This window comes from Podarcis melisellensis (genome assembly GCF_964234715.1).
Source record: "Podarcis melisellensis genome assembly, chromosome: 7".
In the NCBI taxonomy this organism is placed as follows: Eukaryota; Metazoa; Chordata; class Lepidosauria; order Squamata; family Lacertidae; genus Podarcis; species Podarcis melisellensis.
Window position 1 is genome coordinate 56,902,566 of NC_138539.1, and position 15,756 is coordinate 56,918,321.

General features: G+C 40.2%; 1 protein-coding gene across 1 annotated transcript in view; it reads right to left on the reverse strand.

Moving 5' to 3' along the window:
- The window catches only part of CARMIL1 (capping protein regulator and myosin 1 linker 1), a 123,840-nt gene that overhangs the window by 13,108 nt on the left and 94,976 nt on the right, over nucleotides 1-15,756 (reverse strand). The window contains exons 30-33 of the mRNA XM_081919423.1: nucleotides 4,953-5,019; nucleotides 4,004-4,200; nucleotides 3,487-3,593; nucleotides 1,601-2,030 (exon numbers count right to left, since the gene is read on the reverse strand). Of these exons, the coding sequence (XP_081775549.1) occupies nucleotides 1,601-2,030; nucleotides 3,487-3,593; nucleotides 4,004-4,200; nucleotides 4,953-5,019 (801 nt within the window). The remainder of the gene's footprint in view (nucleotides 1-1,600; nucleotides 2,031-3,486; nucleotides 3,594-4,003; nucleotides 4,201-4,952; nucleotides 5,020-15,756) is intronic.

Below are 15,756 nucleotides of genomic sequence, written 5' to 3' on the forward strand. Positions count from 1 at the left end.
TTTAGATTTACTACCACCTGTGTGCCCAGACTTGATCAGTTTTTATGTGGCATTGAAAGCTTGACACTGTGCTACATCACATCTGAACAACAGTAAATAATTATCACATTTCAGCAGTCCTTGGTTTACAAGTACATCTCTGCATTATAGGATGTGTGGTCTAAATTAGTTGTTATTGAACACCCTGCGTTGACATTTACCGTAAGCAAAATCTACACTTTGGGAAGATGGCTAGCCTGTGACAACCCACACGTTGCTGAACTACAACTCCCAGAATCCTTCACCATTGGCCATGCTGGCTGAGGCTGATGGGAGTTGGGAGTCCAATAACATCTGGGCAGCCACAGGATCCCAACTGCTGCTTTGAAAGCATTCTTCTCCCTGTATTTTCTAAAAGTTGAACACATCTTCAACGTGTGCATGTTTAGCTTTACACGCTTGGCAAAATGAAAATAAATAAAAATAAAAATGGGGCAAGGATCTGGGAAATTTGTTTTCCCCCCATCCCACCCACCATTAAGCCCATTAGGGACACCTGCCTGTGCTATAAATCAACTTCCTGGCATCCCTTTTTTAATTTTTGGAGATGAAATTTCTAGATAATAGAATTTCATCTTAGTAAACTAGGCCACAAATAAAATAGATTTACTATCATGTACCCATATCTTATAGCTAAAACCATTTCTACACATAAATAAGGTAATGTACATACATTACAAAGTAGGAACATACATCACACAGGAATAAAACATTAAATAACTTATATCCACTGCATCAAAAAATCCTGGAGGGTAAGGCTCCACCATAAAAGCTTTTTGGTTGGAGTTTCTTCACTCTTTCTAGCCAACACCAGATTTTGTAACTTGTTGGATTAGGCCAATAATATATATTCCAATTTCACATATACGTGTGGTACCTGGGAACGTAATTCCCACGTAAGTGGGAAGTCGCATGTATTTTTTTAACCTATTTGATATCTAACTGCACTTCATAGCAACTGCAAACAATACCATCTCCCAAATCTCATTAGTCTTGCCGTTGCTTGCTGGAGAATTCTGTTTTAAACCATCTCAAGTGCTAACTAAGCCATGCTACTTGGTCTTATTTGCACTGCATTTGTTCCTAGAGCTAATATTAAAATCTCTTCAAACACTAGGTGGAGCAAGACCACTGCTGAATATTTGCTCGGAGAGAAGACTAATCCCCTATTCACTGATCGTTCACTGTTCCTGCAAATTCACACAAAAAACACCCCCACCCCGCCCAACATTTGCCATCTTTTCATCTAGCACACATCTGCTCCTCACCAGCAATTGTAGTAGGATTGTACTAGGTCGCACATCAAGTAGTAAATTCCTTATAGTTTTTGTTCCTACCTCAGGTACGTTTAAGCAGCCAGCTGTCACCTCAACACTTATACAAACGTGCTATTTTAACAACAAATACAAAAATATAGAAACCGTAAGTCCTAATGGCAATTTTGAGTATATATCTTGGTCAGAATCAAATGCCTCAAGCTGGCCACCAATATTTAGCTACGTTGTTCCATGTAAGCCCTCAAATGAACTGCTTGGACCATTAAAATGAAAATGTCACTCACCTTTTGTGCAAATGCCGCTCTGCGCTCCTGCTTGGCTTTCATTTCAGCTAAAAGTCCGCTGCCCATCACTTGCACCCCATACCGACGTCCTCCTTGAGGACTGCCTTTGCTGTCACTCTTCTCAAGCTTTGAGGCATCCTCTGAGGACCCTTCCTCTATTGAGTCTGGGGTTTTCAGTTCCTCGTTTTTTTCAGTGTTGCCATTCTGTTCAGTCAATTTAACCTCCTTCTTTGCAGTGTCCGCTGTGGGGCCTTTGGCAGCCCCTTTGGGTGCTGAAGGGTCCTCCGACACCAGAACAGTTGGAGGACGTTCAGATTTTGATCTAGATTTGATTAAATTGAGAAAGCCACTTTTCCGAGAATCTCTTTTCTTCTTTTCATCAGTGGCTTCACCGGAATCATTCGTGTCCCCGCCTTTTGTTGAGGATCTCCTAATAGATGAAAAAGGCACATAAGCTATAATGGCCTCAATTGGACATAACGCTAAACTACGGTTTAGTGTTGCATAGACTCTTGTGCTTCTGCTCTCCATATCTGGTGAGATCACAAGGAGATTGAAAGCTTTCAGTTGTCTTTTGACTAACCACAGTTTTGAGCCATCATAGAACTGTAGAGTTGGAAGGGTCTTCAAGGGTCAACTAGTCCAATGCCACTGCAATGCAGGAATCTCAGATAAAGCATTCATGATAGATGGGTACCCAACCTCTGCTTAAAGCCCTCCAAGGAAGGAGAGTCCACAACCTCCCGAGGGAGTCTGGTGCAGTACTGTATTAAATTCTCCTTGTTTAAATTCCATAGACAGGCTGGTTCTAAATAAAGAATGCACTTTATATTACCAGAGAAGTCAATCTTCTCTGGTAGATTATGTCTACCAGAGACACAGTTATGTGGAGTTATCATACCTCTCCCTGGGGAAGTTCACCTGGTGCCTTCATTATATACTTTTAGGCAAAAACATTCCTTTTCAACCAGGCCTTTGGCTGCTAAATATTCTACAGCCTTTAAAATCTGTCTGTGGGAAGGGGGTGGTTTGTTGTTTTGCTTTAATACTTGTGATTTTATCTTGTATTTTTATTTTGTGAACCACCCTGAGATCTTATGACGAAGGGCGTTACGCAAATTTAATGAATAAATAAAATGGAAGTGAATAAAATAGCATAATCAAGTCAGAACACATTCTGTTTGTCCAAGGAAACGAGGGTTTTGTGGGGTACCAAATTTTGATACCTACCTCAAAATACCCACATTTGCTTCAGCTGAACAAAATCATCCCTCCTGCACTAAACCACTTTGAAAAGGAAATGCAGCATTTAAGTACTGCTTGGCACACTTGTTTCACTGTCTGCTTTTCCTCACCACTGCCTTCCTCCTCAGCCTCCCTTGCTTATGCCACTCTTTAATCCTACACGATGCCCTGCAGTGCCGTGCCATGACATGTAGAACTGGAAGGTCACCAAGATATGGTGACGCATAGGTTTCGCATGCAGAAGTTCCCAGGTTCAATCCCTGGCGTTTCCAGATGCGGCCTAGAAAAGACTCCTTGCCTCAAACTCTGGAGAACCATTGCCAGTAAATATGGAAGATGCTGAGCATCAATGGTCTCAGTATAAGGCAGCTTCCCAAAAGAATGGCTCTTCTGCTTAAATTGCAATCATAAAGAATTCTAATGAACATAAGTGGCGCTATGGTGACATAAACCCAAATATATGTATATTGATGTATTTAGCATATATAAGTCACTTTAACTTACTATTGGTATAATTACGTTTATTACATTAGTGCTAGCAGCATGCTGTACTTGCTATTTTGAATTTTTAAAGACAGAAAACACCCCCAAATATCTACAGCAGCTTCAGCTACTGTACCTTGCTGAAGAATAAGACTTACTTTGAATCCATTTTTGTCACCTTCTTAGTGAAAAATTCGTCAACGCCTTCATCCACTCTTCCCATAAGACCATTCTGTTCGCCATCTTGAGGTGCTGTCGTACTCACCTGATAAGACACATAGCTTTACTTAATATAGAAGCCTCTGGAGGTTCTATATTGCAAGTTATGGGTGTCAAAAGCCATAACTGCGTATGGATTTGAGAAGCAGCAGTTTTTCTTATGAAGAGTGCTGACAAGAGGACAGAAAAATAAGCAGCCAAACAAGACTGAATGTGGCTATCAGAAATCTTAAGGCATGGCTTAAAGCCTGCACATTATTTAAATAATAAAATAATAAGAATCCTAGAATTGTAGAGTTGGATGGGACTATGAGGGTCATCAACCCCCTGAAATGCAGGACTCTTTTGCCCAATGTGGGGTTTGAACCTACAACCCTGAGATTAAGAGTCTCTTGCTCTGCCGACTCAGCTATCTCTCATATGAGGTAAAATATCACAACCAAGATTTTCACTCACCGCAGCTTGCGTGGGCTGTTGTTTTTTATTCCTCTTAGGCCTTAGTTTTGTAAAGTGCTCCAATTTTTTCCCTTCCTCAGAGGGCAGCTCTGACATAAGCCCAGAAGTCCGTTTGTCCACTCTTCCGGAAAGGAACGGGGGGTCTTCTATGTGGATGGGAACTTCTTCCAATGCTTTGTCCAAGTCAAACTCCATCTCTAAGAGAAATATTTGAAGTTTATTATATTTGAACCTCTGCTTCTGTGGTCAGGTTTGTTAACATAGGCATAACTCTGTCAATAAGCCCCTTCAGTGGGTAATGGCATTTGTAAACAGACACGTATGAAGTAGTTTGGAATAACGACAAATCATGCTTTGATGGTTGGATCCGAGCCGCTGGATCACTTTTTCACCCCACCCTTTCTGCACTCCCCGGTTTGTGGCAATCCAGAACTATGGTTTGCACATAGTTTCCAATTCTGATTTGGATATAATGGTGAACTATAGGATGTCTTAAACCAGAATGGGTATGAGGAAATCGGAGCCCATAGGGGAGGGAGAAGCATGTGAGTGCCTGAGGCTTGACAATAACCAGGCCTACAGCATCTAAACTATCTTCACTCATAATGTCTTTAAATATAGAATTGCAGTTATCAAAGTATTTCATCTTTTTTTGTAGACACAGGTTCCTGCACAACTAATACCCCTAAAGAAGCTTGAGCATCAGTATCTATTTTGAATTTATTTTGAATTTAATTTGTATAAGGTTAGATGAGAGCATCAGACCAAATAATGCTTATATTCTAGAACAGAAATGGGTCCTTCACTGTAGTCCATCATCATATTCCCCACAGTCACAGATTCCCCATCCCTGGTCTATTTAGGTAAATCTTATAAAGGTCAATTTATGTAAATCTTATAAATCTTAAGGAAGTAGCTTAATAAATTGTGAAAAGAAACAACCACTTACCAAAAGCTCTGGATACAGGCCTCAGCATTCTGCTGTGGATACTTTTCCTTTTAGACTTAGGAGTCATCTGCAGAATGAAAAGATGGCAGAACTTAATGCCATAAGTGCGGACAGAAAAGTTAGCTGTACCAGTGCAGCTGTTAGCTCTGAGTAAGACTGGAATATATTCTTCCTATTATGAAGTCAACACAGCTGTGAAAGATGGAGCAAAATCAAAGCTCGTTTAATTCTGGATCAGAAATCAAGTGATTTGTTAATCAAGTAACGGTTAATTAAGCTTTCTGTCTTCAGAATAATTCATAATGATCATTTATTGTGCTGGAAAGCATTCAAACCTGGTGTTCAGACTTTATAATGAGTCTGCAAATTCATCACATTTGATGAAATGTGGTTGGAAAAGGAGCAATATCACATAGTGCCATCTGATTTTTAAGAAGTTACTGAGATTTCACACACAACAGTATTATTATTGAACAATGGAAGCATTATCCTAAGCGTTATTTTTAGTCAAGCTACCTTTGAATGGTGTTTTCTATTTTTAGGCATTATACCGACAAAGAAAGAAAGAAAGAGAAAGAAGACACACACGCGCGCGCGCGCACACACACACAGAACAGATAAATTCCTTACTATAAATTGTGCACAGTGTCATTCTTGTAAATTTATCAAATTTTGGTGATAACCTTATACATCACTTTGGGGATTGACTTATTGTAGTTTTAAAATGCTACAATACAAAAATAAACCTAATGATTTATACTCAAAGCTGACCCTTGCCACAATATTCACAACTTTTCTTTCTATCTTTTATGAGTTATAACAATATATGAAATACTCATTGTATTAGGCAGCCTCAGCACAAAGGTTTTAAACTGTAACTGGTTAGTAGTACACTGTGTACACCTTTGCTTAAAACCTGCACTTTTGGAATCACTGTACTTGAAAACAATACATTATTTACTTTAAAAATAAGAGTAGAGTTCACAGTGATAAATCAAAGCCTGAATGTAAAGACCAAGAAGAAATTAATGAAACGATGGATGTACAAATATACTTGTTACTCATTCTAGAACCCACTGAACTCTGAATGGGAGTTTCCTCTTTGATATGACAATCTAGCCTCCAGTTTGGTTGATCTACCTGTTCACACCAGCTGAAAAGAGAAATGAAGCCCTAGGAGATTATCTTGCTCAAGTTTTTCTTGCAGGATCAGATGGGTGAATCTCAAGTCTAGCTAGAGCCTTTTTAGCTGTCAGTGCCATTAGAAGGGATAATGAACGGAAATTCCAAATGGCTGAATAAATAAATAAATGCTACTACTGCCAAACAATGAAAGTATTGATAGGTAGCATTATGCATTATTTGTTTTAATCAAATGTAAGTCACAGTGGATTAAGCCAGCACAGAAAAAAAATGTTGAACAAACTTCACTTCACTTCACTTCATACAAAGTTTATCTGGCCAGTTCACACCTAAGCATGAACATCTGAGGGTGTGCGTACTCACAACAGGAACTGTGGTTACTTTGTTCCTCCCCTGGTCCTCCTGTTGTGGTGTGACCTAGTTTGGCTTAGTGCTAGGACTGAGTCTGCGCTTATGTTTGTTCTTGGCCTACCTCCCCCCTCCCCCCAACCCCCCCAAATACAACTAAAGCACAGAAAAAAAGGCAAAACACCCTAAACAAACAAAAGCCAAAGGAAAGAATTCAACTCCCTCAAGTAAAAAAACAAAGAAAGAGCAAACACAAAAAAAATAGGGAGGGACAGGGGGAGGACCACAAGTGGGGTATCAAAGAGCATTGTTGTGCCCATTGGCACCATGCTGAGAACTTCAGGTATCATCATAATAATCTCATTATAAACAACAGTAGTACTCATCAGGGAAGAGCTTCAGGTGAAACCCCTAAAATAATCTAGTTCCTACTACCGTGGCAAACACAAAAAAAGCCACAGAATCAAAATAGGAAAGGATACAGATTTAGGGTGGGGGTACCTCTTCTGTAAGCTTGATGAGCCTATTCCTATTATTTTGTTGTTGTCTGGGTAACCAGTTCCAGAACCAAAAAGTACAAGTGAAAAGAAACTAAATGATGCTAACCAGTTAATTAGAATCTGAGGTACTTTGGTGTGCAACAACTAGGAGGGGGAACAGGGTCTGATTAAATGCACACAGAGAGCCCTCAGTCCCCCTGCCCAAATTTTCCTCCTCGCTCCACATGGGTTTCTTTTGTACTGCCTTCCGTTCATGCAACACAACATGTTATTTTATGTTTACAGTTGTTTTCCTGATATTTCCCATGTCAACCCCACCCCCAACACACTCACTCACTCCGTGTACTCTCCTTGAATCCTGCCTCTGATTATTCCCCCTTCTGGCTTCAGCTAGTCATCGGGATCTACAGCTTCCTGGCTCTTATTACGCTACATTTACGACAATGTCCAATATATTGTTAAAGCCATGCAAAGTAAACAGATAATTAAACAAAAGCCTAGATTGAAGCAATTTCTTTAATGGGCACTGAGAGGAACATTCCTGCTTAGTTAACTGAGCTTTTGATAGCAGGTGGATTGTGGCTATTGGACACGCTCTGCCTGATTTGAGTAGGATTGAAGAACGTTGTTAGATAGTTGGACTGTAGTCAATGAAGGAAAAATAAAAGGAGGGTTTGATAAACACACTGTTTCCTTTTGCAGGACTGAATGATGCCTTAAATATTAGCACTATATCTGGGTGCATGTTCCCTCGGGCACAGCTTGCATATTTATAAAGAAGCAGACATTCCAAGCATGCCAAAGGTCTTCAGTACTGCCTTGTAACAATATGCCAGACAGTGTAAAAGACTTCCCCTAGAGCTTTCTACTGCTTATGGAAGTGGAGATCATGAAACAATATTATTATTCTAACTGACTAAACCTAAGAGTAGTGGCAAGGCAGAGACAGTGATTGTGTCCTACAGCCACCAGGCTGGAGCAATTAATAACTGTTACACTGGTACACTGATCAATTTGTCCCAACCATACAAAGAAAGCACAGTTTATCTAACTTATTTCATTAATAATTTCTGGCACAAGATCATCTACACATTTTCTTGGTGACTTTAAATCAATAGGGCAGTTTTAGTTGGTAAAATTGAGTGCAAGTAATCTTTTAAGACATGCTCAATGCTGCCATACTAAAAGCTTAATTGAAGATTGCTGAAAACTGCAACTCTTCCATTTTCAGCAAAATGGGATGGAGCAGGGAAGAATCTTGTGTTTACCTATCTATGGCAACTATTATGTTTTGAGTGAATATGGTAATGAAGTGCATACAAGATAATCTCTTTTCTACCTAATTAGCATTTTGGTACCTGCAGAAGCTCGTGATCAAGCCATTTTTTACCTACATATGTTAAGACAGCCTTCTCCAACTTGATACCCTCCAATGTTCTGAACTACAACTCCTATCGGCCCCTGTCTTCTCTAGCCAATGTTCATGGATGTTGAGAATTGTAACCCAAAACACCTGAAGGCTGCCAGGATGGGGAAAGCTGTCTTAAGACATTACGTTCTGCCCATACAGCTGAATTTGAGTGGCATTTGGTTCAGCAGAAAGATTGACAGATAAGCAGACGCCATTCATACAAACCTAAAGGCAACCCAATTAGTATGATTTTAAAAGATATTTTCATTATTAGTCTACTGCACATTAGTCTAGTGCAGTGTTTCCCAACCTTGTGCCTCCAGCTGTTTTTGAACTACAATTCCCATCATCCCTGACCACTGGTCTTGCTAGCTAGGGATGATGGGAGTTGTAGGCCAAAAACATCTGGAGGCACAAGGTTGGGAAACACTGGTCTAGTGTAATGTAGGATGCATGAGAATGCACATGTCTGCTCAGTTTTCAGGATGCAGTATGAATAGCAAATATTCCATCAAATGTAGGAATTGTAGAACATATATATGATTTTTACAGGTGGCAATAACCACTCCTGCATAACCACTTTTGATAAAATATTTGCATGTGTGATGTGACCGTAACTCTTTTCATAGAGACCACGAAAAGCAGAAACAGTATGCTGAAAGTGATGCAAACCAAACCTTCACGAATTGAAAAGGAAAAGTCCTGCAGCGCAGAAGGAGAGAAAACATGTTCTTCCAAGTACCCAAGTTACACTCCAACTCTAAAGCAAAATGGTGGTGCACACCACTCCAGACTCCTGTTGTATCCCACTCTATAACAGCTCATGTCACCTGTAGTACTTGTGTTTGTTGCTCCTCCTTAAACCAAAGCCTGGCTAGCAAACGATCAAGAACAGAAATGGAAGTGTAGAATTGCCAGAGGGTGTGAGCATCTGAGGAAAAACTGGCAAGAAACCTAGTGTATTGATTCTTCCACTGCCCAAGGGGAAAAGTAGGGATTTCTGTTATATCCTCTTATAACTGGAAGTGGAAATTACATTTTAACACGTATGGAGAGCTTCAATTTTGGTATTAGGGGGAAACTTTACACGCCATTGCTTAGCATAATTAGACTTGAAATGACTCCAGAAGAGGTTATACACAAACGTTTCCCTGTTTCCGCTGCCTCTGCTCTATTCCTGTTACATAAACTTGCTGAATGCATTTTCATTCAGATCAGATCCAGTCTCTTTTCCTTTTCTCCCTCTCCCCGTCAAAGGTACGAATATTGCATGCTTGAATGGCATTTGCCAAGCAGAGACAATGCAGTGCAACAGAAAATAAAATCTATGACAGGAAAACCAGTGCCACAGCTACAGTGGGGCTAGCCAGGGTTATTTTTGCCCTGGTGTGAAGTCTCCAGAGGGGCACCTGTATGTGTGGGGGTAGGGGTGTGCCAAACTGGATCTTTGACTCAGGTGAAATAAAGCCTAATTTGCCCCTGGGAAAACCCTACGTTCTGTTCCTTTAAAGCTTTGTTTTCAATAAACTGATCTTAGCATTAATGCACAACTGATTCCAGAGATTTTCTTAGCCATTAACTAGTGATATGTGAACATTATGCTTGGTATTGTTCTCATGTCTTCATGTCTTCGCCACACATTATGCTGGCTGGAGCATCTTGTAAAATCCAACTTCGCTTCCAATTGTCACCTGTTTCTGTTAATAGCTGCACACTGATGGTACAGCATTTCCCCCAACAGATTAGTAAGGCACTACAGAAGCAAATGGAGCAAGAAAAACGAAGTAGGTAAGAAACAGCAAAGCTGAAAACAAAAATACTTACACTTGTACAGCAGAGAGTCTCCATGCAGCCAGAAGAGAAAGATAAAAGAATATGAATGGGCAGAAGATAAAGCAAGAGCAGTTTCAAGGGAGAAGAGTAGGGAGAAGCAAGCAGTGCTGAAATTTGGCAAATAAAAAAAAATATTGAAGCAGAAATACTGAAGCAAAGATAAGCAGAAGATACAAACCTTTCACATTAAGGCAAAATGGGAACAGATTTATATCAGGTGCATATAGATGTGAAACAGGGAAGCTCTCTCTGTGCTTTCATTTATGCTTTATTACTATTCCCTGAAGAGGTGAAGATGACTAAAAGGGGAAGGGGAGCATGAAGACCTCCAGTGTAGAACCTCATGCACTTTCAAAACATTTGAGGATCTTGATTTTTAATTGAAATAATGTAAATTCCTGGCTCAGATGACTGAAGGGCCAGTAGCTTCTTGAACCTGAAGTTGTTATTATTATTATTCTTTATACTGCAGCACAGTTCAGTGTTACATTTCAAACATCTGGGAAAAATAGACGCTTGGTAGAAAACATGCTCTTCTGGTCTATGTCCAAATGCCATTACCAGAGTTAACATAAACGAACAATACATTAAACACATTATACCTTATCTGCCCAAATCAAAAATCAGCAGCAGTTAAAACTCCTGGCACACAAGACTTCAGCCAAAGAGAGATTGAAACAAGTATTTCTTCAGAATCCATTTAAAGGCAAATAAAGATGGGATCGTACACATCCCTGTAACCAAAGAATTCCATAGGTGTGGGGGCCACCACCCAAAAGCTCCTCTTGCTAGTATCATCCACTGGACTGGTGGAACTTTCCAATAAGCCAGAGATGTCATCTTTGAAGTCAATCTTAAGGCTGGGCAAGCTAACATAGGTATGGTTGGTGCCTATGCTGAAGCCTTAGTGCAGGTGGAAAAGTCTTAATTACATATACAGAAACTTTGTATACTTCAGAAGAGGAGAGAAGGTTGCCGTTTGTCTCTTGCACCATTCTATGCATTCTATGGTTCTAAATTGACAGAGTTTTGTTCCAGCTAGTAGCTGTAAGCAGAGGATTTCCCTTTAATTTTAGATGGAAATGGAATGTGCCATTCTTGCCTCACCCACACTGAAATACGTGTTTCTGCTTGGGCAGGAAGAGCCATAGAAGGCTGCCCAGAAGGGAAGTGGAAGGCAAAACCTTTCCTTGCTTTTATTAGACTGAACAGCTAAATACTAGTGTGTTAAACACCATGGCAGCAAGATGCATGGAAAAAAATTCCTCTTCAGGTATCATTTTACTAGCTTACTTGCTGCTACATCCAACAGTTGCTCCAATACCAGTCACAAAACATCTTAAGTCTACCACTATGAAAGTTGCTGCCACACTGTCATTAGCAATGTAATGTCTGAAGAGCCTGGTTGTTGTTTTTTGGCAGGTTTAGCTATCACACAACTAAGGGTTGCATCCAGATTGTACAATGTTCCTAGGCATACGTCCTGGCTTTAAAACTCTGTGTCTGAGCGTTGCTGAGGTGTTTTTTTTTGGTCCCAGAGCTTTCCCCAGGAAAACCCATGTTTTACCACTGAATCACAGCAAATGGCAACTGGGTTTTCTGCAGATAGCCATTTACTCCAATTCCGCAGTAAAACAAGCGTTTTCTGGGGAAAGTTCCGAGACAAAAAACAGCAGCAACCTGCTCGAACACGGAGCTTTACAGCGGGGGACCTGTGTCTGAAAAGTGTGGAAGCAAAAGGAGGTATGGATGAGCTGCAAGAGAAGTATGACAAGCACTAAATTATGCCAGAGCACCACGCAATAGCTCAGCTTCCCATACAATAATCCACGACTGAGTCTGACCATTGTCGGTTTAAGAGTTCACCTGCAAGTCAACTCCACAGAGCAAAAACAAAAATACTTAAATATCCTGTTCAACCTTACAAAGCTACTTCAACTACAACACTAACAGCACCAAGCCTGTATCCAACAGTAAAAGACAAATTCTTAATTTATAAAGTAGCCTTTAGAGAGAATCTTCTTCCTTTCCTTAAGTCTGGACATTAATTCTGTGCCAGTGCCGCGTGAAGATTGCACAGTCATAAAGAAGATGAAAAAATGCACACTTGCCTCTTCTCTTCAGGCAGGTTATGATTTAGTGCTCAAATCGAAGTGAATGAACCATGAAATACTGAGAAAGAATAATGGAGCGTGATCTATATTTAGCACCTAAGTGTGAAGTCTCCAGGCAAATTGGAGTGGTCTGAACAGCCTAGGAAACCTGACCAAGGGTTAAACTAATCATGAAAGACATTAAAAAGAGCATGTTGAGAGCAATACTAAAAACAAAAAAACAAAACCCAGTACATAAAACATCAGAACAAAGTGTAAGTAAGCTTGCTCAACATTACAGCAATCAAAGAGTCTTAATTAGCATTTGAAACTCTGTGGTATATTAAGCAGGGATGCTCTTACGATAGGAAGTCAAATATCCTTTAACGCATATTTGAACACACCAAGATCTGCAGTGCAAATCCCAGGAACAAATTTGATTATGGCTAGATTCATAAGATGTTTCAGAAGGTAACTCTTTCCCCTACTGATGGGATGAGGCTGGGTGCCTTTCATCACAGACTAATCTTAGATTTTTTCTCAGTCCTTTTGTTGCTATGCTCAGGGTTGGAGCATCTCCTGGAAATGACTTCAAATGTTTTTCTTGAATTCTTGGACTCAAACAGGAGCCAGATCTCTCAAGCTTGCACCAGAAGCAAAAGCTCCTTACTGGAAATACAAGCAGTAGTTTGAAAATTTTAAGTAGGAGATCATCTGTTTAAGCTTGAACTGTTATTTACTTCTCAGAATAACTTCTACCCATTTGAACACTCCCACCGTCACACAGAGAAATCTTTGAAGTAAAAATACAATGCTGATATTGTTACTGCATTAACATTAAAGACACAACAACCATAGATCAGACCAAACAACATAGTTGTAGTTGTATGGCTAGTTGTATGTAGTTGTATGGCTATTATTTCAAAAACTATTGGGGCACAATCCTATGGTCCCCCAGGAAGGTGTTCCAGGGGTCATGGGTTTTTCAGATCCCCCTCTCTGATGTTGGGGAGAGAGATGTCTACCCTCGAGAGGGAGATTTGATCTCCTGGCTATGGAAAGATAATACTGAGAAGTATATGAAGGCAAATGTCCCCATCTTTCTCTTATGTGTATCGCTGAGCTTTTAAGAGGGAACAAGAACTGATTTGAAGCCCTTCTCTGGCAAAACCCAGTGCTAAATCATCCACTAGAAAGCTTCCACTAGAAAGATTCTAATTTGCAATATTATGCTTTTCTTTTTTCAATTTTATTTTTTTAAAAAAGTTGCTCCGTCAGTTAATGCAGACATACCAACCACTTTAATTGTAGTTTGTCATACAAAAGAACATAAGAGTCTGCTGGTTGGGACTCTTGATTCCACTGTCAATGAAAACCACACATTCCTGAGTAAACAGCTCATTCAGAGTTTGGCAGATGTAGCGATCACTTTGGCCCACAAGTACCTTATAACTTCTGATGGTGGCTGAGATGTATGTAAGGGGAGGAGCCATTCCTCAGAGGTACAAGCATTTGGCTTGCATGCAGATGGTCCCAATTCCAGAGGTCTTTAGCCAAAAATATTTCATGTGTCAGGGTTGATGAGGAATTTTGTCCAAGGATTTATCAATCTAATTTATATCCCACCCTGTTCCCCAAAGGACCACCGGGTGCCACACAACAAATGATAAAACAAAAAATCACTATGAAAACAAATATGATACAGATGCAAACTGGAAAACATACTAACTTAAAATACTTGTTGAAAGAGGACAGTCTTCAGTAGGTGCTAGAAAGACAACAGAGATGGTGCCTGTCTAAATACCCAAGGGGAGGGAATTCCAAAAGGTAGGTGCCGCAACACTAAAGGACTGATTCCTACATGTGCTGAACAGACTTCCTGATAAGATGAAATGTGCAGGCAGTCCTCACCTGTACAGGCCAATGATAAATTGAGCATACAAGGAGGGAAATGATCTTGTAGGTGTCCTGATCCTGAGGTATACAGAGCTATACACACTAAAACCATTGTCTTGAGCTTGGTCCAGTAGCCAATTCGCAGCCACTGCAATTATTTCAACAGTAGAGTAATGTGTTAGTGATATCCTGTCCCTGTAAGTGGTAGAACCACTGCATTTTGCTTTAGCTGCAGCTTCTAGACCAGCCTAAAGGGTAGCCTCACACAGAGAGAATTGCAACAATACAGTCTGGAGGTTACCAAAACTTGGACAATGCTGCTCCAGCTATTCAGGTCCAGACATGGTCATAACTGACTTACCAACCAAAGTTGGTAGAAGTCACTCCTAGCCAATGAGGTCAGCTGAGCCGCTGGCAACGATGATGAATCCAGGAGACTTCTAGACGATGAACATGCTATTTCAAGGGGAGCACAACCCCATCCACAGAAGGCAATTAACCAATTATCTGGGCTCAGGAACCCCCCACCCACAGCACCTCCGTCTTGTCAGAATTCAGTGTTTATTCCCCACATCCAGCCCACCACAGAGTCCAGGGCTTGAATGGCCTCTCCTGATTCAGATGTTACAGAGAAGTAGAGTTGGGCATCATCAGTGTACCTTGACCCAAATAACCTAATGACTTGAGCAATCTTTTGTCAAACAAAGCTTAATGGTCTGATAGTGTGAGTCAGTAGAAGACTGTTTTAGAAAGTATGGCCGATATTGTTCTGTAGCCAATGCATTTTTTAAAATATATTCTTAAATTTGTAATTATGGTCAACAAACCACTGCCGGCTGCCCTTATTTGATTCTGAACTCTGATACAATTGCCAAGACATCTATAGGTAGGACATTCGGAAAAATAAGAGCCATGAAATAAAGCAATGACAGGCAGTTATGCCCCTTATTTACAAAACCGCCTACAAGAGCTAGTTAGATAACATGTACCATCAATAATGCAGCATGCAGAATTCATGCTGCTTGCTGAATGAGTTATTTGATTATTTTGACCCAGTTTAGCTCTGTATAAAAGATCAGTCTCTAGTGTACATAATAAATAACCAAGAGTCTTGCAGTACCTTGAAGACTGAGATATTTATTGTGCCATAAGCTTTCATGTAGTAAAGTCCACTTCATCAAACAAAATGTTATTCTCAGTTGAAAGGCATGTGTGTGCATGTGTGTGCATATGCACAAACACTGGACGGAAATGAAAAATGTGTACATCACAACTCCCTTGAGAAAGGTCACTTAAGTGTCAAGACTCAGCTGCCTTACTTGAGCTATCTACTGAGCAGAAGAAAGATTCACACACACAATTTTCAGTTTCCTTAAAGTCATGAACAAAAGAAATCCATATAAACAAAAAAGTCTGAGCCAGGGGCAAAAAGGATCTGTACTATTTGTAAGAACAGATTGCCAATACATTCATAATAAGCCTTGGAACGACAGCAGCAGCAACCCAAACCCGCCAAATGTCTGCCACTAAAATGAGCATATAATAAAAATGCAACCATAGATAAAGATAGCTCCATGGCT